The sequence below is a fragment of the Cryptomeria japonica genome, chromosome 11 (assembly GCF_030272615.1).
Source record: "Cryptomeria japonica chromosome 11, Sugi_1.0, whole genome shotgun sequence".
NCBI classification, from domain to species: Eukaryota; Viridiplantae; Streptophyta; class Pinopsida; order Cupressales; family Cupressaceae; genus Cryptomeria; species Cryptomeria japonica.
Window position 1 is genome coordinate 461,824,766 of NC_081415.1, and position 25,978 is coordinate 461,850,743.

Sequence of the window (25,978 nt, forward strand, 5' to 3'; positions counted from 1 at the left end):
TTACAGTACAGACTCGTGAAACAAAAATGGTTACAATACACTGATGAAACAAAGATGGGTTGCAATCAGAAATATGAATTTACAAGTTGTTTGGTTAAAATACACTTATGAAACAAAGACGGGTTGCAATCAGAAATATGAATTTATAATTTGGTGATTAAACAAAGATGGGTTGCAATCAGAAATATGAATTTACAATTTGGTGACGAAACAAAGATGGGTTGCAATCAGAAATATGAATTTACAATTTGTTTGGTTACAATACACTGATGAAACAAAGATGGGTTGCAATCAGAAATATGAATTTACAATTTGGTGACGAAACAAAGATGGGTTGCAATCAGAAATATGAATTTACAATTAGGAGAGAAATATATTTGTTGTTGAATCCTTTCCCTTTCATTGTTACCCACCTCTTCAAAAAATTGTTCTTAATATTAATTTGAAACTCTTAAAAAATAATCATATTAAGATATTTTAATTGGCACTCGAATATCTACACCTGATTTGTGGAATGTTATTACAAACTAACATTTCTTAGTACCTAATTAAGAGGCATAGTTCTCAAAGAAAAATAATAATCATATCCATAAGCCATATATACAATTCAGCACTCGGGATCCTAAAACTAAAAGTATCTTACAAGCAAAAGACCATATACAGGTTACAATCACCCAGAACAAATGCAGAACATCCCTGATGAAAACACATCATTCAGATATTACAGTACAGACTTATGAAACAAAGATTGGTTGCAATCAGAGACATGCTTTTACAATCTGAAGAGAAAAATAGATTTGTTGTTAAATCCTTTCCCTTTCATTTTTATCCACCTCTTCAAAAAATTGTTCATAATTTTAATTTGAAACCCTCTTAAAAATAATCATAATAAGATATTTCAATTGGCACTCGTATATCTACTAAAACATTTGTGGAATGTTATTACAAACTAACATCTCTTAAAAATAATCATAATAAGATATTTCAATTGGCACTCGTATATCTACTAAAACATTTGTGGAATGTTATTACAAACTAACATTTCTTAGTGCCTAATTACCATTTGAAAACGTACAGGTACACATTCAATTTATTTATAGAAATTTTCTAGATTGTTGAATTTGAAACTAGCTAAATTTTACCTGGAACAATTCAACTAACAGTCACAGGATTATACGTATACTTTAATTCAGAACGAGTCCAACATATTTATGAAATATTTAGGCTTGTTACCTAACGATTATAAATCCATTTCACAACTAGTGTCATCCCAAAATTGGGTTAAACATGTTAAACAAAATTTCACCAGTGTTTGAAGTACATATACATTCAATGAAAATAATACTGTAATTCAGAACAAGTCCAACATAAATATGAAATATTTAGGCTTCTTTCCTAACGATTATAAATCCATTTCACAATTAGTGGCATCCCAAAAAATGCGTAAAAGGTTAGCATCTAAAACAGCAAAAACACTGAATTTCAGCAGAGTTAGAAGTACATATACATTAAATGAAAACAATACTGTAATTCAGAACAAGTCCAACATAAATATGAAATATTTAGACTTCTTACCTAACGATTATAAATCCATTTCACAATTAGTGGCATCCCAAAATTGCGTTAAAAGTTAGCATGTTAAACAGCAAAAACACTAAATTTCATCAGTTTTTGAAGTACATAATACATTCAATGAAAATAATAATCATCTCCAAGCCATTGAAGTCTTAGAGTGCAGGCATTAACAATGAAGCACTCAGGAGTGTTCTTCCTAAAACTAAAAGTATCTTGAAAGCAAAAGACCATATACAGGTTACAATCCCCCAGAACAAATTGCAGACTTTACAGATTTATTCCCAGCAAAATATCAGGCCTAAGCCCTTTCACCACGAATTCGCCTAGCAAGTTGAATATCCTTAGGCATTATTGTGACCCTTTTAGCATGAATCGCGCACAAATTAGTGTCTTCAAATAAGCCCACAAGATATGCCTCTGCAGCTTCTTGGAGAGCGAGGACGGCGTGACTCTGGAAACGCAAGTCCGTCTACAAAACAATTCAATGTAAAGAACATATTATCAGACCACATTACTACGATCACTTGACAAAAACTTAGGCATGACTGCATAAGCATTTCATTAAAAATTCAAATACACATTTTTGCAAGTTGCTTAAAACTAAGTCAACGAGCAAGACAAAATAAGGTGAATAATTTGCATAGAGCATCTAAAAAACCCCCATAACTAACACTATACCGAATAGAGCAAATTTGACCAACTCTATACAGAAAGAGTCTGGTTATGGGGATTCTTCAATTTATAGAACAATTTTGAAGCTGGTTATGGTGATTCTTCGAAATTTGACCATCTTCAATGGGTTTTCCAAAATTCAAGAATCCTCATAACCAGAAAATTGATAATTTAAATTGTATAAAGAAAATTTTATACTGTAATAGAGCTTCTATATTGACTGTCAAGGAGGCCTGGAAAAGTGATTTGTAAAATTTTAAAGCGATTGACTGAAACCCTCAAAACGCCTTTAAGAAAACCCTAATAATTACCTTGAAGTCCTGAGCAATTTCTCTCACAAGCCTCTGGAAAGGTAACTTTCGGATCAGGAGCTCAGTACTCTTCTGGTACTTTCGGATCTCACTGTAATGTAAAGCAGTAGGAAAAAAATATTACAAAACAAAAATATTTACGATAAAAAGGCAATGAGGTTAAATTTTGAAATCCATACCGTAGAGCAACAGTTCCGGGACGGTATCTGTGGGGCTTCTTCACGCCTCCAGTCGTAGGGGCTGATTTACGAGCAGCCTGACAAGTCAACATAAAAGAAATTTATTAATTGGCATACCAAACACCATAAAAGGGAAACTCAAAAAGTCTTGACCGGGAAAAAATTTTAAAACAAGAAAAAAAAAAGAAATTTTGTGACACATAAGAGTTCAATGACAATGTAGAGATGAAGAGCAAAAATTAGACTACTTAAGCATAAACATACCTTGGTTGCGAGTTGTTTCCTTGGAGCCTTTCCTCCTGTAGACTTACGCGCTGTTTGCTTAGTACGAGCCATTTCTCAAAAGAGCTAAACACACTAGCACAATGTCACAAAACTCTGCAAAGCGCCAGAGTGTAAATGTTAGAAAAATATGTGCACGGGCGTAATCATAAAACTAAATGATGAAATCAAAGGAGAGGAGGTGCAAAGGTACATACAACCACACACCCATCCTACCCTAACTAGGATAACAGACGTTATGAGAACGACAAAACCATGTACTCTGGAGAAATAGAGTGGGAGCCAAGAAAACGTAAAACAATGCATCATTCAAATTTCCCAGCTTCGAGAGAAAAATCAGTGAAACAAACACTCGACGTACCCAAAATCTTACACAGCCGCACTAAACTAGGCCATCAAACCCACAAATCTAACAACCACGATGTCTCCTAACCAAACTGAATCCAAAAGCCCTCAACCAGTATAACTCAAAAACAGTTGGCAAATATCAAAGAGCTCTAAGCTCAGTCGAATCGAGACCGAAGAAAAGCTCGGAAATTTACTGGGGTAGAAACCATATCAGTCTTGAAACCCTAAATTTGCCGAGGTAGAAAACTTGTCTCAGATGTGGAACCCTAAAACTCTCCATGACCCAATTAAACCTTTGAAAGAAGATTCAGAAATTTCAAAGAGACGGGCAGAGGAACATGCTGCCATACCTGTCAATGAAGCCTGTAATCACCAGTCGAAATAAGAAAACACAGAGAAGCCAAATTCCCAAACGCGATAACAAAACTCCCGCGGAATTGAATAATAAAGGATTTGAAAGAACGAATCGTGTGCTAGCTATATAGGTAGATACCGGTCACACTGCTTCAGCCGACCTAACTCCGTATAGTACGCTTGTGTTTCTTCTTCTTATAATTCGACGGTACAGCGCTAACGCCGCCACTCCATCCAACGGCTGATGTTCATTCCTAGTCAAAATTTCTCATCGACAGCACCCATTCCTCCGCGTGAGCCATCAACGGTTGACATTACTTCTGAGAAAGCACAGAATCCTTGTGCTCAAATCTGATTGGATGGTTGCTTAGGCGCACGGATCTAGCCGAGCTGTCAATTTTTTATTTTGCTTTTTTGAAGAGAAGCCAATCCACGTGTACAGAACTAATCGATTAAGAGTAATCATCCAAATTTCAAATCTTATGCATTCCCACAGGGCTAATGTAATGCAAAAATTTAATTTATGGAACTTCTTGGATTATTTCAATACATATCTTCTATGTTGTTGTTTCTCTTATCAATTTTTTTTTTTATTAATATATATATATATATATATATTTTAATAAAAATAATAATAATGGACTACTTCAAGTCACTTATTATTGTTATTATTGGTTAGTGTAAGGATTTGTGTTTTCTTAAATCATTTATTGGCCATAGTTTGATTGGAAATTGAGTTGGCAGAAATATTTGAGCTAGTTGTTATTAACGGGAACATTTTTAGGCAATTTTTTTAAGTATGTTAAAATAATATTTATAATGTTAATATAGAAGATAATAATTACACACATTAACCTGTTAATGGGTCCCGGAGGGTTCATCCCCTTTCAGAAACAGCAAAAAAAGAGGTCAAATGGGAACGGCATACTAAGGACTGGATTAAAATAAACTTTGACGAGGCTTCTAGGGGAAACCCGGGAATCTCAAGAGTGGGAGTAGTCGCAAGAAATGATAAAGGGGTTATCCTATTCAAGGGGGCTCGACGACTTCAGAATGGGACAAATAACGAAGCTGAAGCACAGGCAGCACTAATGGCCATGAAATTGGCCATAAACATGAAAGTACCAAAAGTGCACCTGGAAGGGGATTCCCAAGTGGTGATCAATGCAATAGCGAAGGGTAACACCCCCTCGTGGAAACTATCTCATTGGGTGGAGATAATACAAGAAAAACTCACCTCCTTTGAGGATTTTCGGGTCTCCCATGTCAGGAGAGGTGCCAATGCAGTGGCGGGCCTCCTCTCCAATATTGGATGTGATATGACATGTCAAGTGGCAAAGTGGTGGTCGAGAAATGGCAGAGAATGGAAGTGGAATTAATGCAGTCCGGGAAGTACAAAACCAGTAAGCACGCAAGACAGCTAGCAAGGACGAGAACTCACTATCACAGGCATCGTAATTAATGTGGCAGTTCAAAAGCACAAAGTATTTGTTCGAGACAATGGTGGTGGGCAGTAAATTTGCCATGAAATATCTTTCCATTAATATCATAGATTATGCATTTATGCCTCGTCGCAAACGACGGGGGGTTTATAACTATTTTGAATTTTGAGTAATGTATTAGTTAAAAACCGGATTAATGAAGGTTTGTTGTGTCTCTGCAGTTTAGTTTTTTGTATCAACAGGGTTTGAGCAGGTCCAATGGAGGCTAATTTCACTCTCAGAACAGAGAAGAAATTGGTTCCTTTTCTGGGAACGGTGTCGGACAAACGAATGCAAGGCCTTTTTAAATATAAGGAAGAAAAGTTGTGGAGTGCGGCTCGGCTAATGCTGGGGGAGGAGTTGGTGCATATCCATTTTAGGTACAGGACAAACATGGAGGTCTACTCTTTGATAATGGCTTGGGCTTGCGAATTTGAACCTGAAGTGGAGAAAGTCAAGCTTACAATGAAAAAGCTTGTTGACGGGGACTACTTGATCAATCTTGATTCTGTCTTGGAATGGGTGATCCCTCTGACCGGAATTTGTATCCGGGAAGGAGAGGCAGGGGAGGAGATACTACCGTTTGTCAAAGGACCGGAGAATCGGTTAAAGGAGCAATGCAGGGAATGAGCTCGTATTGGCTGGGAAGCCATGAAGCTCTGTGTCAAGTTGATACAAACAGATGAGGTCCTAAAGGCACTCAAGGTAGTGGCGCGCATGGAGGTGGGAAGAGAGCTTCGTGACCTGTTCAAGGAGGGGAGAGCGGTCCAGTTCCTAGCAAGCCTCGAAGGTGACCCAGACTTTGGGAACTTGGACTGCATTCCGAAGATGAAGACTAAAGCAGCCAAATGGAAAGCTTTGGCAGAGATTGTTGATGAGGAGGTGAAGAAGTCGAACCAGAGCAATTCGGATTGAGCGATCATAGTGCCAAAAATCTATTTTTTGCTTTATGCTTATATGGTTTTTTTAAAAATAATATTTATGGATGACTGTAATATTTCGTGCATGAATGCATAGTACTGTTTTTACTTCTATCTCTAGTTTGTTGGATCTCTGCATAGTAGGTTTGAACTGAATGTTGGGCCGATGTTGAAATCTGAATGGCCCTGGAAGAATGTAGCTATTTTTGAAAATCAATATATCAAAATTACCAATCAAAAATAATAATAATTACACACATTAAGAAATAAAACCAAAAGGAGGGGAAATCTTTCAACCCCAATCATTGAAGAGGAGACCAAAATTATTATAATTTACGACAGTTACAAGTGAGGAGACCAAAATTAAAATTTAATAATAATTATGATTATAACTATTCAATAATTAAATTACAATGCTAAAAAGGCAAGTACTAGCCACTACGTGGCAATTGTTATATTTTACATGTTTGTGAGACTTAAATCTATTGAAAAACAAAAACAAAAAAAAAACATATTATTATTATTTTTAAATGTATTTTAAATAATTTTTAATTATATCTTCACTTCCACCTTCAAATACTATTCACTTTGAGTTTAACTAATCTATTTATTTCAATCACACAATCAATTAGCCATGTTAATTATATCTTCACCTCTCTTTATATAATAATATAGTAATAATGCAATATTAAATAGAATAATATAAACGTATATTAATAATAATTTAATATGAAAATTGAAATTGGGGATGGCGTTGAGCGTGCGGGAGGTTGCAGAGGGGCGAGCTAGGGCACCGATGCCCTAGCTTGTGAGTAGTTGTGTGTGCAGGTGCGTGTAGGGTGTCGGGGGTGGGCAATGGAGGACTGCGCATGGCAGGGAGTGGCCGAGGGAGTGGGGAGTCGTGCAGTGGTTTGCGGGAGGGTGTAGGTTGCGCGGCTGGGGGTTTTTTTTACAGGCCAAGGGTTTCCAGTGGGGCTGGGGGCCTCGGTTGGATCTCCATCCCGGTGGTGCTTGGGAGGGGTGGGGTCTTGGGTGTTGTGCATTCTTGTGGGCCCCTTTGGGATTGGGTTCCTTCCTTTTTGAGATTTAATGTCGAATATTGGCGATGAGGCCTCAAAAGTACCTCTCGCCATGGATTTTCGTGTTGCGGTGGGCTCAAAATCCCCAACCCAGAGAATGAAGACTTTTAAAAATAATCTTTTTTCCTCATATTCGGGGTCTGGTAGTGCTTGTAGCTCTCGCATTATGAAGATTAATGGTTGTTTGGAGAGATGCAGTGAGAGGCTGAGGCTGGTTATTCCTCCAGAAATGATAGCTGAAGACGTGGAGTACTTCTCAAAACACTCGCTATGTTGCAAGTTTTTGGGAATGAGGGTTTCCTTGCAGTTTTTGGAAAACTGGGCGCAGAGGACTTGGGCTCCAGAAGGGGAAATGGAGATTATGCTGTTGGCAAACAACGACTTTATGGTTACTTTCAACTGCATGGAGGATCACAATAAGGTTTTTTAAGGAGGCACGTATTTTTACAACCAGGTGGGGTTGTTCATCAAACCTTGGCATGTGGGGTTTAACCCTTTGGAGGAGCTCCCGAATAGGGTTCCAGTATGGGTTTGTTTACCACGCTTTCTAGTGGAATGTTGTCGGGAGGATGTGCTTCGGATGCTTGTTGCACTGCTTGGGAAGCCAGTGGGATCTTCAACAAAAACCCTAGGGAGAAAGGTAATGACCTTTGCACGTATCTGTGTTGAAATTGATCTTAGTAAACCTATTCCAGATGCTATAGATATGTGTGCGGGCTCTTATTCATGGGTTCGACAGTTAGATTATGAGACTTTACCATTTTGGTGTCGTCTGTGTCATGAGTATGGGCATTTACAGCGCAAGTGCCCTAGATATAAATCGGTGGAGCGCCAACCACAGATGTTGGCCCACAGCCTAGACGAAGCTGATAAAGAAAAAGTTGCTATGTCGATCGAGGGTGCGGGTGCTGATGGTTTTGTCTCAGTTAAAGACTAAGAACAGGAATTCGAGGACAAAAGAGGCCCTTACGGGAGAGACAAGAGGAGGATACCTTTAACAAATTTGAGGCCTTGGATGACATTAGCCAGCAGGAGGTGAACCCGGGGTTAACCCCTTTGGACCAAGGTGCTTCAGGGGGGGCTCCAGAAAGAGTGATTGAGGACCCTTCCCAGGCTCTACAAGTGGTTGGAAGCTAGCAAATGGAGAAGGATCAGCCAGTAGAGGTCCAGTTGGGACTCACTTCTAGTTTGGAGGTGAATTTGGTGGGGGGGGAGGGTTCTTCGATAGCTCTGAAATTGGATCCAGCTGGGGGTAAAAGTAATAAGTCCTTTGTTCACCTGGGTCTACATCAAAAATATATTAAGAAAAGTGCTTCGGAGAAGAACTCAAAGGTTGGCAGAAAGAAGGATTTGGATAAGATCAAATTGATGGGAGAGAATTTGGTTGAGTTAGGGACAGTAAAGACTCTGGATTCTCACTTTTCCAATCCTCCAAAATGATTGTGCTTTCATGGAATGTGAGGGGCTTTAACAGTGGCCCTAGACAAAAAGTTGTTCGGGAATTGATTAGGAATCACTCACCTGATGTCCTATTCTTGCAAGAAACTAAACTTTCGGTGGAGAGTATGATGGGTCTAGTGCTGAAGTTGTGGGGACGAGGCGAGTGTCAGTGTATTGGGGCAGTTGGTTCCTCTGGAGGGGTGGCCTGTCTTTAGAACCCTTTAAGGTTTCGCCCTGTCTTGTGGGTTGCCTCCAGATCTTTGTTATCTAGGACTGTCTCTAGTCTTGAGACAGGGGAATTCATCTTGTTTTCTAACATCTATGCCCCTACTGATATTCAGGGTAAGCAGGACTTATGGTCTCATATTTCTTGTATGCGAAGGTTGGTCCCTTTTCATCCTTGGATTATGGCGAGAGATGTCAATGTCATCCTTGAGTTGAGTGAGAAGAAGGGGGGTGTTATGTGTTTGGAACCTTCTTCTTTCCTTTTTCAGGATAGTATATCATCGTTGTATCTTGTTGACATTAATCTTGGTAATGGTTTGTTCACTTGGAACAATAGGAGGGTGGGGGAGTATCTGATTGCGGAGAGGTTGGATCGTTTTCTGGTTTCTAGTTTTTGGATTGGTGGGGGGTGGACCACAAGTTCTGAGATTCTTGAATGGAGAGGGTCAGACCACTGGCCCATCAAGCTGGTATCTTCTTCGGCTCGGGTCACTCACTCTCCTTCATTCAAATTCCAACTTATGTGGCTTAGGGATCCTGCTTTGCAGGCTCTTGTAGCGGAGTGGTGGAGGAAAGGGAGTTCGGCCTTCAGAACTGTTATGTACACTTTTGCCAAGCAGCTGCAATTTATTAAGTTTCAGCTTAAACAGTGGAACCGTCAGGGTTTCGGGAACATTTTTCATGCTAAGAAAGCTGCTCAAATTGTGTTTAATGGCATCACCGATGAAATCAAAGAGCATGGTTTGTCTGAGGCCTTTCTTAGGGAGGAATACAGGGCTATCAAGGTTGTAGAGGAGTGGGAGCTTAGGGAATAAATGTACTGGAAACAAAGAGCTCGTATTGATTAGCTTCAAGCGGGGGATAAGAACACTGCTTTCTTCTTCAACTCAGTGAAAGCAAGAAGACATGGAAATTTCATCCCTGTTCTGGTCAATGATAGAGGTGAACAGTGTTAATCCTTGCAGGAGATCTCTAGGGAGTCGTTACAATATTTCCGGTCTCTCTTCAATGAAGACTCTCAGGGGGAATTGGTGGAGGAGAATCAGGTTCTTTCTTGCATTCCTTCTCTTGTCACTAGGGAGATGAATGAGCAACTTTTGGGTCCTATTTTGCTGGAAGAACTTGAGAGGATTGTTTTTCACATGAGGAAAGGAAAAGCTCCTGGACCGAATGGGTTCCCAGTTGAATTCTTTCAAGAGTTCTGGGATATTATCAAACTGGACTTACTGGAAGTAGTCCAGGAGTCTCAGAGGAATAAGCAGATGCTTCGGGCTTTGAATGCGACTTTCATTGCTCTAACCCCCAAGTGTGATGGGGTCGATAGGTTAGGCTAGTTCTGCCCTATCTCTCTCTGCAATGTGATTTATAAGACCATCTCTAGGCTGATAGCAGACAGGTTGAAGAAGTGTTTGTGGAAGGATGCCAAATTTTGGATGGTGTGGTCATTGCCATGGAGACCATTCATTCTATGGCAACCTCCAAGGAAAAAGCTATGTTTATCAAGCTGGATATGGCTAAGGCTTACAATAGAGTTAAGTGGTCCTTCCTCCAAAAGATCCTTAAGGCTTTTGGCTTTGTTGATGAAAGGATCCAATGGGTTACGAGTTGTGTTACATCTACTTCTTTCTCTGTGCTAATCAATGGAGATCATACTGAGCTGTTTGGTGCTTCTAGGGGTCTTCGCCAGGGGGACCCCCTCTCCCCTTATTTATTTATTCTTCTGGCTGAGGGTCTGGGGAGGCTGATTAAGTATAATGTGGGTCAGGGTATTATTTAGGGTTGGAGTTGGGTAATGACTTGCAGCCACAGTCTCATTTGCAATTTGTTGATGACATGACCCTTATGGGACTTGCTCAGATTAGAGAAGCTACTAATCTGCATAAGATTTTGGATGTTTATCTTGCGGCCTCAGGCCAGATGATCAATGAGGATAAATCTTCTATCCTCTTTTTCAACACTCCTGGAACTATTCAAAGGAGGATTGCTCTTATCTCAAGATTCCAAGTTGGCTCTCTGCTCGTGACTTATTTGGGTATCCCTATTTGTCCTGGTAACCCTCCCAGGGAGTCATGGCAAGGTATCTTAGATAAATTTCACACGATGGTTACTCACTAGACTCACAGGTGGTTATCCTTTGCTGGGAGGGTTCAACTAATTCAGTTGGTGGTTCAGGCTCTTTCGATTTATCGATGTATGCTATAAGTGGCTCCTAAGTGGTTCTTGAAGGGTTTGGACTCCCTGGCTAGGCAATTCTTATGGGCAGACAATTTTTCCTCTTCCAAATGGAGTCTTGTCAATTGGGACTTGGTGTGTAGCCAGAAGCAATCGGGGAGGCTTAGTTTAAGGCAGTCTATTTTATTTGGGGAAGCTTTGGCAGCTAAATTGTACTGGAGATGGTGTGTTGAGCAGGATTGAGGTTGGGCTAGGATTTTGGCCAGCAAATATATGCAGAGGATCCCGATGGAGGAAATCCCTAGATATCCGCTTGAGGGAAAAGGTTTTACAATCTGGTATACTCTCAAGAGGGGGGCTTCTCTCATTAAGGCATGACTCTTTTGGATTTGCAGGAGGGGGGAAGAGGTCCTTTTCTGGAACGATTCTTGGGATGGATACCCCCCCATCCTTGACCAGTTTCCTAACCTTGGGAATCTATGCCATAGGTTTTTGGAGGCAGGGTGGTCAAGGGTGAGTGACTTCAAGACTATTTATAGGTGTGGGCGGCTAGATTTGGAGCGGTGGAAGGCTCCTAATGAGTGGTCGGTTGCTGGGATGGAGGAAGAGTGTGTTGAGTTGCATGGCATTTTGGCGAGTAGACACTGTAGTTCCCTCAAGGGTAGGGATGGACTTGCTTGGTATCCAAATCCTAAGGGTGTCTTTATTGTAGCTAGTGGATACTAGGAACTGTTGAATCGAAGATTGGAGGGAAGAGAGGTGCATTGGTGGAAACTAGAGTGGAATAATTTTTCTTGGCCAAAGTGTAATTGTTTTGCTTGGACTTTGGCTTTGAATAGATGCCTAACTTGGGACAACATCCGCAAGCGGGGATTCTTGGGGCCTTCTATTTATGTTTTGTGTGGTAATGGGGAGGAAGATTCCTCACACTTGTTCTTCAGATGTCCCTTCTCTATGCTTATTTGGCACTACTGATGGGGGGTGTGGAAGCACCCTTGTGTTCACATGGATTCTCTGGTGGAATTTTCGAGCAGCTTGGGCAGACCTCCTATCTTGTCCTCCTTCCTCCAGACTGTCTAGTATATTGGGCCCATTTTCATTCTGTGGCAGATCTGGCTCAAGAGGAACAGGAGGATCTTTCGTGAGGTCAGATTGTTAGTTCAACAAGTGTGGAATAGAATCATTATTGTGATCCGGGAGACGGGGGAAGCTAAATGTGAGGTGAATTTTCCTCTAGGTAGAGACGAGGCAGATATTTTGAGTAGGTTTGGTTTGCAATAGTTGTCTCTCGCCTCCACTAGTATCAGAAGAGGTAGACGTGCTATGAAGAAGGTTCAAAGGGTGGGAAGGTGGATACCTCCTCAGGATGAGTTTATCAAGATTAACACTGATGGCTCCTCTAGGGGTAACCCAAGCCCTGCTGGAGTTGGTGGGGTTGGTAGGAATAGTATGAGGGAGGTGGTTTTCCTCTTCTTGGTGCATAAAGGGTGGCAATCTAATAATTTTATGGAGGGATTTGTGATTCTCTATGCCCTGGAGCGTGCTTGAGAGTTGGGACGAAGGAAGGTTATTTGCGAATCAGATTCTCAAATTGTTGTTAACTTGTTGACTGAACAGAAGGTGTGTGGGATTCAATGGTAGTTGGCAGGGATTATTCAACAGATTCTTCAAATTAGTTCTTTAATGGAGCAGGTGTCTTTCATCCACATTCCTCGTGAATGAAATAGAGCAGCTGATTGCCTGGCTAAGTGGGCCTCGGAACATGGTAGTGATTGGAAAGTTGAAGGTTGGGAGCATCTCTCCTTGGATTATTGTCAAGACTTGCAAAAGATTTTGCTAAGGACATGGATAGTTATGAAGTTGGCTGATCTAGGGCTGGTTTTGTGGTTCTTTTTTGGGGCCTCAGGGCTTTGGTTCTCTTTGTAATTCTTGTGTCTGATTTTCAATAAAGTTTTTACCCCTTTATTTCAAAAAATAATAATAATTTAATATTAATTACAATATAATAAATTTTTAAGCGGAATAATGGACAAATATGATATCTTTCGGAGTACTTTACTTATATTCTTCTAAAGATAAGTATGCTAGCTATAATATTATATTTAAATAATTATGAAATTAAGTGATTGATAGAGAAAACAGTTAAATGGGGGATGAGTGTAGCATGCCTTCGTCATAAATATTCTTGATGGTCGCTTTTCTAATTAGAGTTGTCTTTATTTTTCATCTAAAATATACAAATTAGAAACAATGAAAAAAAATAAACAAATTAAAAACATAAATATTTTTGTTTTTAATCATTTGCATATGCCACTAATGCTTGTTTTTCTCTTAATTTTTGTTCCACAAATTGTGCATGAAATAAAGAGCCTCATGTATATACATGAAAGAGGCCAATGCATATATAATAATGACGAGCATTGGTGCAGTTGTCTATGATAACTAAACTCCACTTGCTAGCATAGTTGCATGAGTTGTTTATGCAAGGTTTTGACATGGTGATAGATGAATTTTGTGTTTTTGGTTTTATTTCTCATTTTGAAGGGATTTTTTTGTTAATAGAGATGGATAGTATTTTGACAGTGGTATAATTTTACTAAGAAATCTATTATTTTATCTATATTATTTAAAATAGTTAGCATTCTTATTTTTCATCAATTTTAAAAGTAAACTTACATCAACATTAATAAAATACAAGACTGTGTTTAAAAATTGCAATTGTAAATTAACAAATCGGTGAGTGTTGAACTCTAAGGAAGTTGAATGGTTTTTTGTTATTGGCACCTCCTGAAGCTTGGATTTCATTGCAAAAACTCAGATTGGTGCCCTTCGTTGCTCTTGGATCTCTTCATTCTCTTGATTCCTCCTTTCAGTATTGTTTCTTGTTTGTCGCGTGATTGGTCTTTCTTGTGGTTATTCTTAGTTAAATTGCCTAGATGATTTATTACAATTTTGAAATTCATTATTTTTTCTTGCGACTATAAATACTGTTTGCTCCACCTTGTTATGTGAGCTATGTCTTAAACTAACATTTATTACTACCTTTATTCTTGTAAATTGTGTATCCAATAACCTCTTCTAGTCCAGCTTAGCTCATGGGAGACGAAGTTGTAAAGTTTAAGCCAGGGGGTGATATTAATCATAATGATGAACCCCTGCAAGTTGTGAGTATTGAAAAGACAGAGTTTATTCCAAACGCTAACAAAGTTTCATACAAAAATGTTGTTAATTCTGACATCCTCCTTTCAGTATTGTTTCTTGTTTGTCGCGTGATTGGTCTTTCTTATGGTTATTCTTAGTTAAATTGCCTAGATGATTTATTACAATTTTGAAATTCATTATTTTTTCTTGCGACTATAAATACTATTTGCTCCACCTTGTTATGTGAGCTATGTCTTAAACTAACATTTATTACTACCTTTATTCTTGTAAATTGTGTATCCAATAACCTCTTCTAGTCCAGCTTAGCTCATGGGAGACGAAGTTGTAAAGTTTAAGCCAGGGGGTGATATTAATCATAATGATGAACACCTGCAAGTTGTGAGTATTGAAAAGACAGAGATTATTCCAAATGCTAACAAAGTTTCATACAAAAATGTTGTTAATTCTGACATCCTCCTTTCAGTATTGTTTCTTGTTTGTCGCGTGATTGGTCTTTCTTGTGGTTATTCTTAGTTAAATTGCCTAGATGATTTATTACAATTTTGAAATTCATTATTTTTTCTTGCGACTATAAATACTGTTTGCTCCACCTTGTTATGTGAGCTATGTCTTAAACTAACATTTATTACTACCTTTATTCTTGTAAATTGTGTATCCAATAACCTCTTCTAGTCCAGCTTAGCTCATGGGAGACGAAGTTGTAAAGTTTAAGCCAGGGGGTGATATTAATCATAATGATGAACCCCTGCAAGTTGTGAGTATTGAAAAGACAGAGATTATTCCAAACGCTAACAAAGTTTCATACAAAAATGTTGTTAATTCTGACACGGTGATGGAAGGTTGACTGCCCTTTGTAGTTTTTATTGCTTTCCATGGAAGAATTCACTCCACTAACTCAACCTCAATGGACAGAGACAAACTTATGGGGGCCTCCACAGGTGGAAATGGAGATGGAAGCGTCTTCAACGGAGGAGACTGTAGATTAGGATAAAATGGTGAGATTCCTTTGAAGCCAAAGGTCCTCTCCATCTCTCCTAATGATGATATGGTAAAAGCCCTAAAGGCTGAGGAGTCAAGGCTTAAGAACATGGCAATGTTTTTTGTATGTTTAGATGTTATTTTTATTCCTTTACACAAGTTTTTCAATTACTAGATAGCTTCGATATGGAGTAAACAGATGGGGATTGATGTGTCCTTTTATAGAATGATCTAAGGGATCTTTTGTGGTTTTCTTTAGAAAATATGTTATGTAGGAGAGGATTGTCAAAAAAGAGTTTTGGAATCTTAGGCAATCAATGTTTCAATCCCTTCCATGGTCTTCGAAGGAGAACTTTGAAGAAGTGGTTGCTAGGTTAGACCCAAACTAGGTGGAAATAAAGAATGTTCCCCCACAGTTTTAGAAGTTCATTCCCAACCCGTTGAAACCCATTGGCAATGTTATGCAAATTGAAGAGTGGAGAGTGACACTCCCCTATTTGAATGCTAGAGTTTTGATTTCTTTGAATCCTAAGTTTGAAATTCCTAAAATATTATCTTTTTTAGTTGATAATATAATATTGGTCTGTGAAATAGAGTTGCTTGGTTTATTGGACTGTTGTTTTCTTGCAAGAGAAATGAGCATCTTAGGAAAGATAGTCTTAAAGTTAGAATCAAGCCTATAGGGACTTTCCAACCCTTAGGTGAGATCCCACAAGATAATAATCTCTTAAAAAAGGAGGATAACCCTAACAATAATTGGGCTTCAAATGGTAAAATTGTTGAAGAGGTTACCATGAAAATGAACCCTAATATTGAAGAGAAAGTTGTGCCAAATATGGCATATAACAATGGTATTTCTTTGGAGGACCCCTTGGTTGATGAGGAAATTGAGGTTATCATAGCCTTAGACTCCTCTATTTGGGCAAGGATGCCTCTGGTAGGGCCCCAAAACAAAAAACAAAACAAAATCTCCCTCCAGGGCCCAAAAATGCCTAGTAACTTGCCTTTAAGTCTATTCAAGCCAAAGTAGATAAAGTCAGTTAAAACTTGAGAGCCTTTGACCAAATAGTGGTAGATAGAGCATTGGCCAACTGTTCTGTTCTTAAACATAGAGATGAGGCTTTTGGTAGGAAATTGGTGTTGTCTTATGTGAGTAGTACAAAATGTAATGTAAAGGGATGGTAGAAAATGGTTAGAATTTAGCAATAGGTTGCTCTTGGTGGACTGGTATTTTTTTAGTTCGACTTTTCATATTTGAAGCACTATTGAATTGCATATGTATTTTTCTTATAATTAATACAAAATCCTATTTACAAATCAAAAAAAAAAAACTAGTGTTGTCTTGATTTAACCCATAGTTTTCAGATTTCGATTTCGATATATCTTTTCACAATCACGATTCCAACTCTACAAGAGGAGATATAAAAAAAAAGAAAATGAAATTGAATGACAAGTCTAAAACTTATGACTAGTCTAGAAAAGAAGGCTACTAAGAAGGGCAAGGGTGATAAGATTCCAAGATGTTTTGACAGATTGTATAAAAACTAAAAAAAAAACCTCCCCCTAACCCATAGTAAATTTGAAAATCAATAGCTGGAATGTTAGGGGATTAGAGTCATCAGATAAAAAGTGTGCGGTTAGAACTTATTGTAGAAATAAACCCTAGCTTGGCCTTTTTATGTTTGCAAGAGATTAAAATGGTAGGGTTTCAAGTTGAGAGTGTTCTTAAGTTTGTTTGGAACAATGCATGAATGTTCATTTTAGACCATGAAAAAAAGGAAAATGTGGAATAACCATCATCATACACCCAAAATGGGCTAATAATATTTTCTAATGATTTTCATTGATTACGGAGAAAGAACTAAACTATGGAATTGGATGGAAACAAACTTACCAAGAACCCCATTGGTATGCAATGGGGATTTCAATATGGTGGAAAATAATAAAGATAATAAGGGGGGCAATGAAGCAATGTGGAAAGGGGATTGTTAGACAGTTCAAATAACCTAAAGACAACCGAGAGGGTGGGGGGTTTTGGGGGGGAGGGGGTGAATCAGTTGTCATAGATTACCAGAACCATTAGCAATTAAAACTTTAATACCAGAATGCTTGATCCAAATACGAGAATAGCAGTTAAACCAATTAAGCATAAACAATAATCATAGAATAAATACCATCCACATGACACTAAGATTTATACGTGGAAAACCCGGTAAAGGGAAAAACCATGGTGGGAAGCCTACCCATAGTTAGATAATACTTCTATAGTAAGTATGTGAATTATAATTGAGGGACCTGCACTTGCAGGAAGGCCAGTAGCCTAGAGCGCACTGCTCATCACAAAAGGAGCCTCACTGACTACATAGAAATCCATACTACAATCCATAGAAGTGTTTGAATTGCAAAGATAACATCTCCTATGCTTGAGTACAACCATGGTTAAGCTTAATACCAGAGGACTAAATCCTCTTACATAAACCCAATTCGATCTCCAATGATCGACCAAATCTTTTGCCTGAATGATATTACATTATTCACACATTACATATCCATATCCCATCCTTTGATCTCTACCATGCATTCTACAATGAGATCTTACATCATATATATACAAACCCTTGACCATAAACAATCAGGTCGACCACCAGACAATAAACCAATTACATAATTACAAACCATGTCGGCCTTAGACCAAACAAATAATATCCAACACATAAGACATCCTGAAAACGTATCAAGAAGTCCAATCCACACATTTCATTAAAGTTGGTCCATAACCTAGATCAACTGGGACCCAATATAGGTCCATACGTTAAAGAAATGATCTCCATCCGCCAAGTATCGAACATGATCACTGTCAGCATCCTGAAACTCCACCAAAAGCTGCACCAACACCACTTATGCAATTCATCAAAGATCTTCATCAAAATCTCTATCGATGAAACCCTCACTGGAACCAGAAGCCAAGCTTCCAAGCAAACAGGATAACATTCAATCACCAGACCAAAATGAATATGAACACGAGTATCATGAATAAGCCAATTCCATAACCAAATCACATAAGAGCCTACCGGATCATGCCGAATCCAAACCAACCAGAAACCACTCAACCTATCGGGACCAAAAGGGTGTCGGTAAAGCATCCAAACATCTAGTGTTGGCATCAATGACAAAACATCAATGCAACACATAATCAATTCCTCCAAATGGCTAACAATCTCCCCCTTTGGCATTGATGGCAACACTAGATGTGAAAAACATCTAAGTACCAAGAAATGCCAAACAAGTCTCCCCCAATGGAAGACAACCAACAATCTCCCACATACGGTTCTGAAATAAAGACCAAACTCCCCCTATGAATAATATCTCTGTAAAGCTCTGAATTATGCATATATCTCTCCCCCTGACGTATACAACTCCTTAAGTTTTCTTTTTCACATCAATATCTCTCCCCCTTTGACATCAATGCTAGAAATCTGACAAAAGTATCAAAGCAAAAACATAAACCACTGAATCACAAAGCTGACTACTCCCTTTGAGCAATAGCATCCCCACATCAGTGTCGTAATGAATAGTATCTCTGATAATGCATACTAGACTAATGCCAAACCGCATCAATTAGGTCTCTACCAGAGGGGTAGAAACTCCCAATCTGTCTCTAAAGTACTCCAATGATTCCTTGGGTAAAGGTTTAGTGAAAATATTTTCAATCTGCTCTTTAGAGTTCACATAAACCAATCTAACTTCATTTTCTTCCATCTTTTCCTTTAAAAAGTTGTACTTGATAGATACGTGCTTTGTCTTGGAATGAAATAATGAATTCTTTGATATATCAATAGCATCAGACTTATCACAGTGAATAACTACCGGTCCATTACAATCCATCTTTATATCCTTCAACATTTGCTTCAACCATAAAACCTATGTACAGTTAGTAGCAACATCAACATACTCAGCTTCAGCAGTAGATAAAGAAGTACATGACTGTTTCTTGATAATCCATGAAACTAACTTCTTTCCAAGAAAGAAAGCTCCACTGGAAGTACTTTTCCAATCATCAACATCTCCAGCCCAATCAACATTTATATATGCACATAAAGTAAAGTTATCATCCTTAGGGTACCACAAACCATATTCTGATGTACCTTGTAAATATCTAAAAATCCTTTTCATCGCACTCTCATGATTTTCTCTAGGATCACTCTGAAATCTTGATACAATACAAACAACATTCATAATGTCAAGCCTAGTCTGAGTCAAATAAAGCAGACCTCCAATCATAGATTTGTATCTTGTAGGATTTACCGATGCCGAAACATCTTTTCTTGTCAATTTCTCACTTGTAACCATAGGAGTACTTACCGGCTTCGAATTCCTTAGCATACTTAGTTTAATAGATGAAAATACTTTTTTCAGTCTGAGTAATCTACAAACCTAAAAAAAATTAATTTCTCCAATCATAGACATCTCAAATTCTTTCTCCATATTCTTAGAAAAATCTATGCACAACTTATCTTCACCTCCAAAAATAACGCCATCAACAAATACTTCAATAATCAGTGTAGTCACATAAATCTGTCCACTTAATTAAATGAATACTTAGTATTTATTTGATTATTTAACCATCAATTAATAATTAATTAAATTAATATTTAATTAATTCATCTTAACCCTATTCTCCTATTAATTAAATAAATTATTCAATTTATTTGATTTAATTCACTTAACCAAATTCAGACCATTAATTAAATAAATAAATCATATTTATTTAATTAAATCTTCTCTCACATTTAAATAAATTAATATTTATTTAAAACCCCCAAAATCCCACCTCTCACATTTAAATAAATAAATTATTTATTTAAAATCACCTTTATCCTCCACCCACTTGCATTTTCCTACAAATGCAAGTTGCACAATTATTTTAAATAAATAATTTATTTAAATCACCTTTATCCTCCACCCACTTGTATTTTCCTACAAAAGCAAGTTGCACAACTATTTTAAATAAATTATTTATTTAAAATCCTATTTATCCTCACCCACTTGAAACCTTTAATGGTTTCCCTTAAAGTAGTCAAACTTGATGGCTTTAAAGTCTTCAAACTTGATGGCTTCCTTCTATAGTCTTCTTAAGACTTTAATGGTTTTCCTTAAAGTCTTCAAGCCTTTAATGGTTTCCCTCAAAGTCTTCAAGCATTTTAAATGCTTTATCTTCATTTTTCTCATTTAAATAAATTAATATTTATTTGAATATTTATCCAAATGCAAATTACACCATTTAATTGAAATAAATGATTTTATTTTAATTGAAAATACCAAAATTTCTCCCACTTGCATTTTCCTACAAAATCCACTTGTATGCCTAAACCCCTTCTAGATTCTTCTAAACCCTTCCTAATTAGCCTAATCCATCCCCTAAATATTGTCACATTCCTAAGCAAATTGGAGTCACTTCTCAAAGACTCCAAAGTCTTTGAAAAGCAATTAATGCTTTGTGTGTTCAACAAATTAACCCTCAAAGTCTTGGATAACCTTTGAAAGCTTTCAACCTTCAACCACTTAATCCCCAAAGTCTCCAATAACCATTAATGGTTAATTCAACCCTCCCACATGGTTAAAACATTTGTTTTGACTCAACCTCTACCCAACCCAAAGGTCTCATCAAGCCTTTAATGCTTTGACCATGATTATCTCTTAATCATTTGCACAAAGGTTTATCCTTGGATTAACTCTTAATCCAATGGGTAATCTTAATTTAGACTTGACCCTTACCTTCTAGATAACTATGAGGTCTTCTCAGGCCTTTAATGCCTCCAACCTCTTCTCTCAACCCAATCCTATGTTGACACTTGTCACCATTTTATTGGTGCCAATTGTGCACATGGATCCCCAACTTTCAAACTTGGCCCTTGATTAAACCATTCAATCTTAACCCTTCATTTCCCCATTTCTTCTATAAATAAAACCCTTCTCCTCAAGCAAAAAGGGAAGCATTTTAGAGTATTGTTGTTATACTGGCATTAGCATAGAGCTTTTTCATAGCATCACTATCTACTCTTGCATAGTATTTGCTTATCATATTCAACCATCTTGAATCTCCATATGGCATCCATGGCTAGTGCTAAAAGCTGAGAGCTACACTCATTTGGGAGCTGAGACATCATTTGGTGAACCCGACGTGAATCCAAACACCAAAAAGATCATTTTTTTTTTTTAACCAATAACATGTTTGAATGTTGAAAATGTCACACAGGTTGCGATTTTGACACTGTTTTGGTGCGTTTGGCATTATTTTGGCGCTATTCCCCCTGTTTCAGTGCTTTTCCCTTCTTTGTCTTTCCCTTTCTTTTAATACGTTTGTGTTAAATAGTGCCTCTGTTCAAACGCAGACTAGCGCTATTGTAACAAAACGTTGTACAAATCACCTTGTAACAAAAAATAAAATAAAAAAATTTAGGCTTGTAGAAGCCCACCAAATAGGCAGATTTTACTAACTATTTTTCTCTTTTGTGCAGATTTAAATTAGATTAAAGAGTAGATTTATATTTTTTACTAACTTGTTTTTGAAGTTGGTTTTAAAAATGAATTCACTTTTTATTTTGGTTTAAAATTAACTTCACATTTCAAATTTGGGCTTTTGAAAAAGAATCACACATTTGTTTGGGGCTCTTAAAAAGAATTTTATTGTTCAAAGGTAAAAAGAACCACAAACTTATACAAAAACAACTTTATTTTTTTTTTGCAAGTTAGGAAACAAACTTCGTTTTGGTGCTTAAAATCAACAAGGCAAATTTTATTTCTTGCATCAAGATAAAACTCACAATTCACACTTCCATTTTTGGTGCAAATAAAATTCACAATCAACTTGTCTCATTTTTAAAGCAATCTTACTTCATGCAAACGTGCTTTTCATTAAGTTGACCAGGATTTTCAAATTCTAGTTTACTCAAACAATTGCCTTTGAAAATTAAAAAGAACACCATGATTGTTAGAGCAACATCTCCAAATAGTTAGATCACATTGCAATGATAGATTAAAAAGAACAGGTGTTTTTCGTGCTTGGCACACTTGTGCAAAGAGTTGGTCGAGTGGTCCTACTTCTAACACACACTATCCTCTCCCTTGGCTTTCGTGGTCCTAGGTGCAAGAGAAAAGTGTTAGTAACACTCACATTTTATCTTTTTAAGAGAGGCCTGCCAAGGGATCGATACTCTTGGGAACGACCTCGAGCGGTAAATCCTTCGAGCCGCTATAGAAATCAGGTGAGAGCGAAAGCTGTAGCCTTGGGTATAGCTGTTCCTACAGTGTAACTGACCGAAAGGACAAATGGGCCCCACCACCAGTTACAAGACTCTTAAGTGAGTCACTGCAGAATGAACTTATGTCCAAAAACATTGAACATGACTAAACACCTTTAAGTAGTAGCCCACCTGTTCTATTGATTGAGGATATTTGAGATATAATTTAGTGCAAGAGCATAGATGGTTTTGCTCCCAAGATACTCACCATACATATTTCCTTGAGTAGAAACATAGCTTTTTGAAAAGTCACTTGTGGCTTGATAAAAGTGGTGACTCCCCCATCATAGGGATCATCTATTTGTTATGCTCGTGCAAGACTTAGTATATCACATCCTTACCTGCCACGGCGGGATTCATAAGGTATGTAGTACCAAAGTCGAAGAAATATCAAGATGTGGGCTAAATTTATCACAACTGGCCATTTGACCATAGGGATAAAGAGTGTTTGAAGTGTGTTCGTTTTACAGACCTAGAGCAAATTGAGCCGACTTCAGGCTTTGGAAATACACCTTAAAATACATCTAAAGGAAGGGTCAAAAACAAGTCCAAGAATTGGGTTGATCTAGACCCATACTCATTTGTGCCTTTGAGGCTACAATCTTGTGTTTGTGTGCTTGCTTTGTTTTCTTGTCAAAGAAAAATCAGAAAATCAATCCCAAAAACAAAGTATTCATCCAACATCTGTCAACACAACCAAAAATACCAAAAACAAAGTGCAAACAAACAAAGAGTCAAAAATTTATGACCATTCTTCACATCTTGCGAAAGAAGAAGTGTCATCAGAGTATCACCTTGAAAAGGAGACCACTAAGCTCAAAGGCTTTAATCAAAAGGAGGAAATTCTTCTATATCAATCGACAAATCTTTGTCTCCCATAGAGTCTTTCTACATCGCATGCGTCTATACCTTCAAGGTAAAACAAACGAGTTTGATTCAGAATCATTGAACCACAGAGCTTTTATGCAATATAGAGCTCTGAGTTATCACAAAAATCAAGGAGGAAAGATTAATCCCAATTTCTTCCCAAACATCTGTATCACCTACAACACAGCTCGAGAAGTGCCACCAACGTCTGAAAGGGAAGAAGAAGAGTTTGTCCCATTTGTGACACAAAGTTTTTATTGAAAGTTGAAAACATTTTCATCCATCATCCCACTCATACATCATCACTTCATCATCAATCCATCCCAACTCTCAAAACATTAAGAGGTTCTTGTCCCAAGATTCCTTTTTAGATATTGCTTGAAATCAAACACATCACATCACTTTTAGATTGTTTCTACATCTAGGATAAGCTCATCCTAAGAGACACATCTACGCAGGTTAAAACTAGTTCATGAGTGAATCCTCTCATTGCTAGGTAGTCAAAATCTGTAACACATCTCAGATTTCTCTACACCTTATCACATCCAAACTTATCAAACAAACAAGCAATTCAAAGAAAGGAATTTCGGTTACATCTACCTTAAAAGTGCTAGAGATCCCCATACAACACAAATCACCAATCATCAATCTTTCATCACCAACTCATCATCATCTTCAATCAACTTCAAAACAAACTTGCAAACAAAATGGCTCAAACCCGATCACGATCAAGGCAGCGAGAAATAGAAATTGAGGAAGAAGAGGACAACCTCAATGAATTTCAAGAAGCACTTGGAGGAACTGGGAATGATGAAAACCCAGGTACACCCACTCCTTCAACAATCGAAAGGGTTCAGCATAACCCTCATTTTAACAGATTATTTGATGAAATACTAAGGAGCAACGCAGATGCTCACTTCTTAAGACTTGCTCAAGAAGGAGCCAAACTCCCCTCAGACTTTGATCTTGCCCAATTAAGACAAGCATCAGAAAGACAAAGTCGCCATGAGGAGGAAAGAGGTAGAAATCACATCAGATATAACATCCCTCGAGGTAACCCACCACCTCCTCCTCCAAATGAAATGGAGATGTTGCGGCAACAAGTCGAGAATCTCGCCCAACAACTTCATAGTGGTGTTAGGACCAATCAATTCTCACTTAACGACATCTGTCCCTATCCGTTTGATAGGAATCTTTATATGCCACCCTTTCCATGCAGGTTCGAAACACCAAAATTCGAAAAATATAGAGGAAAGGGAGATCCCCGTGATCATGTCCGAGAATTTCATTCCGCTTGTCTCGAAGTCGCTTATGAGGACACATACCTAATGCGCCTTTTTCCCCAAAGCTTGGGAGGAACAACCACATCATGGTTTTCCCGACTACCAGGTGGCATAAGAACATTTGAGGAACTCATCCAGAAGTTCCTATCTCATTACTCTTATAATATTGAACGCGACATCACCATGGCTGATCTATGTAACACCAAACAAAAACCAGGTGAATTATTCTCAGTATTCCTGCAACGATGGCGCCAAATGTCTAGCAGACGTTCTCTTCAGTTACCTGAACGAGAACTAGTGGAAATTTTCATTTCCAACTTAAACGAAGAAATGGAATTTCACCTGGATGTCAAAGACACAGATTCTTTTAACGATATGATCACCAAAGGTATAAAATGTGAAAGGGCACTCATCAAAAAAGGACTCATCAAAATCTTTAATGAACCCAAAGATGGTCCTCGCCCGCGCTTCAATAGCGATAAACCGAACTTCTGGAACAAGAATAAGAATATCGTTAACGATGGAGTTGTGGATGCTCGGACTGTCCAAAATGCACAACCTGTGGTTTGGTTTGCAGGACAAAATCCTCCACCTCAAAATAACACAAATGTTCTTCCTAATCAAGGTCGCATCACATCTCAGGATGAACCAAGACCTCGTCCACAAAAACAAAAACGCACATACACTCCTTTAGGGGAACCCATTGAAACAGTGATGCGACAACTCATTTCTCAGAATTTGATCACTCTACCTAAGTTATCAAATTATGAGCCTCAGGTCAAACCGGCATGGTGGAGAGATACTGAACATTGTGAATTCCATCAAGGAAGAGGACACAAAACAAGTAATTGTCACCGATTGAAAGATCTCATTCAGGATCTTATTGACCGAGGAGAAATTGAAATCGAAGGGCATGATCCAAAAACGACAAATAATGATCACCTGATGTTCAAGAATCCACTTCCATCACAAGATCAAAGGGGTCCTTCCACTTCCAGGCGAGACACCGATACCACTGACTATACGCAGGCTGCGTATAACTACACTGTAAATCACCTATATGATGCCAGTGAACAAATTGGAACTATAACCTTCAAAAATCCCACCTCAAATTGCAATGTTGTTACACGTCGCGGCAAAGTTACCATAAAGGCAGCTCCACAGGGCACCACCTCTGTCCCAAAGCAGTACAATCTTGTGGAACAATTAGACAAAACGCCTGCGCTTATATCCATTTTAGAGCTATTACGCCTGTCACCATCTCATAAAACTATCTTGGATCAAGCACTCCAAGAGGCGTCAGTCCCTGCAAACTTGAATACAGACCAATTTCAAGCCATGGTTGGAAA

At 38.0% G+C, this 25,978-nt stretch overlaps 1 protein-coding gene across 1 annotated transcript; it reads right to left on the reverse strand.

Moving 5' to 3' along the window:
- Window positions 1-1,638: 1,638 nt before the first annotated feature.
- LOC131068281 (histone H3.3) lies at window positions 1,639-3,885 on the reverse strand. Its single transcript, XM_058003452.2, has 5 exons — window positions 3,718-3,885; window positions 3,002-3,115; window positions 2,738-2,814; window positions 2,559-2,649; window positions 1,639-2,044 (listed from the first exon to the last, which is right to left on the reverse strand). Exons 2-5 carry the CDS (start codon window positions 3,071-3,073, stop codon window positions 1,874-1,876), a joined length of 411 nt encoding a protein of 136 aa, XP_057859435.1. The 5' UTR covers window positions 3,074-3,115; window positions 3,718-3,885; the 3' UTR covers window positions 1,639-1,873.
- Between the last annotated feature and the right edge of the window lie 22,093 nt (window positions 3,886-25,978).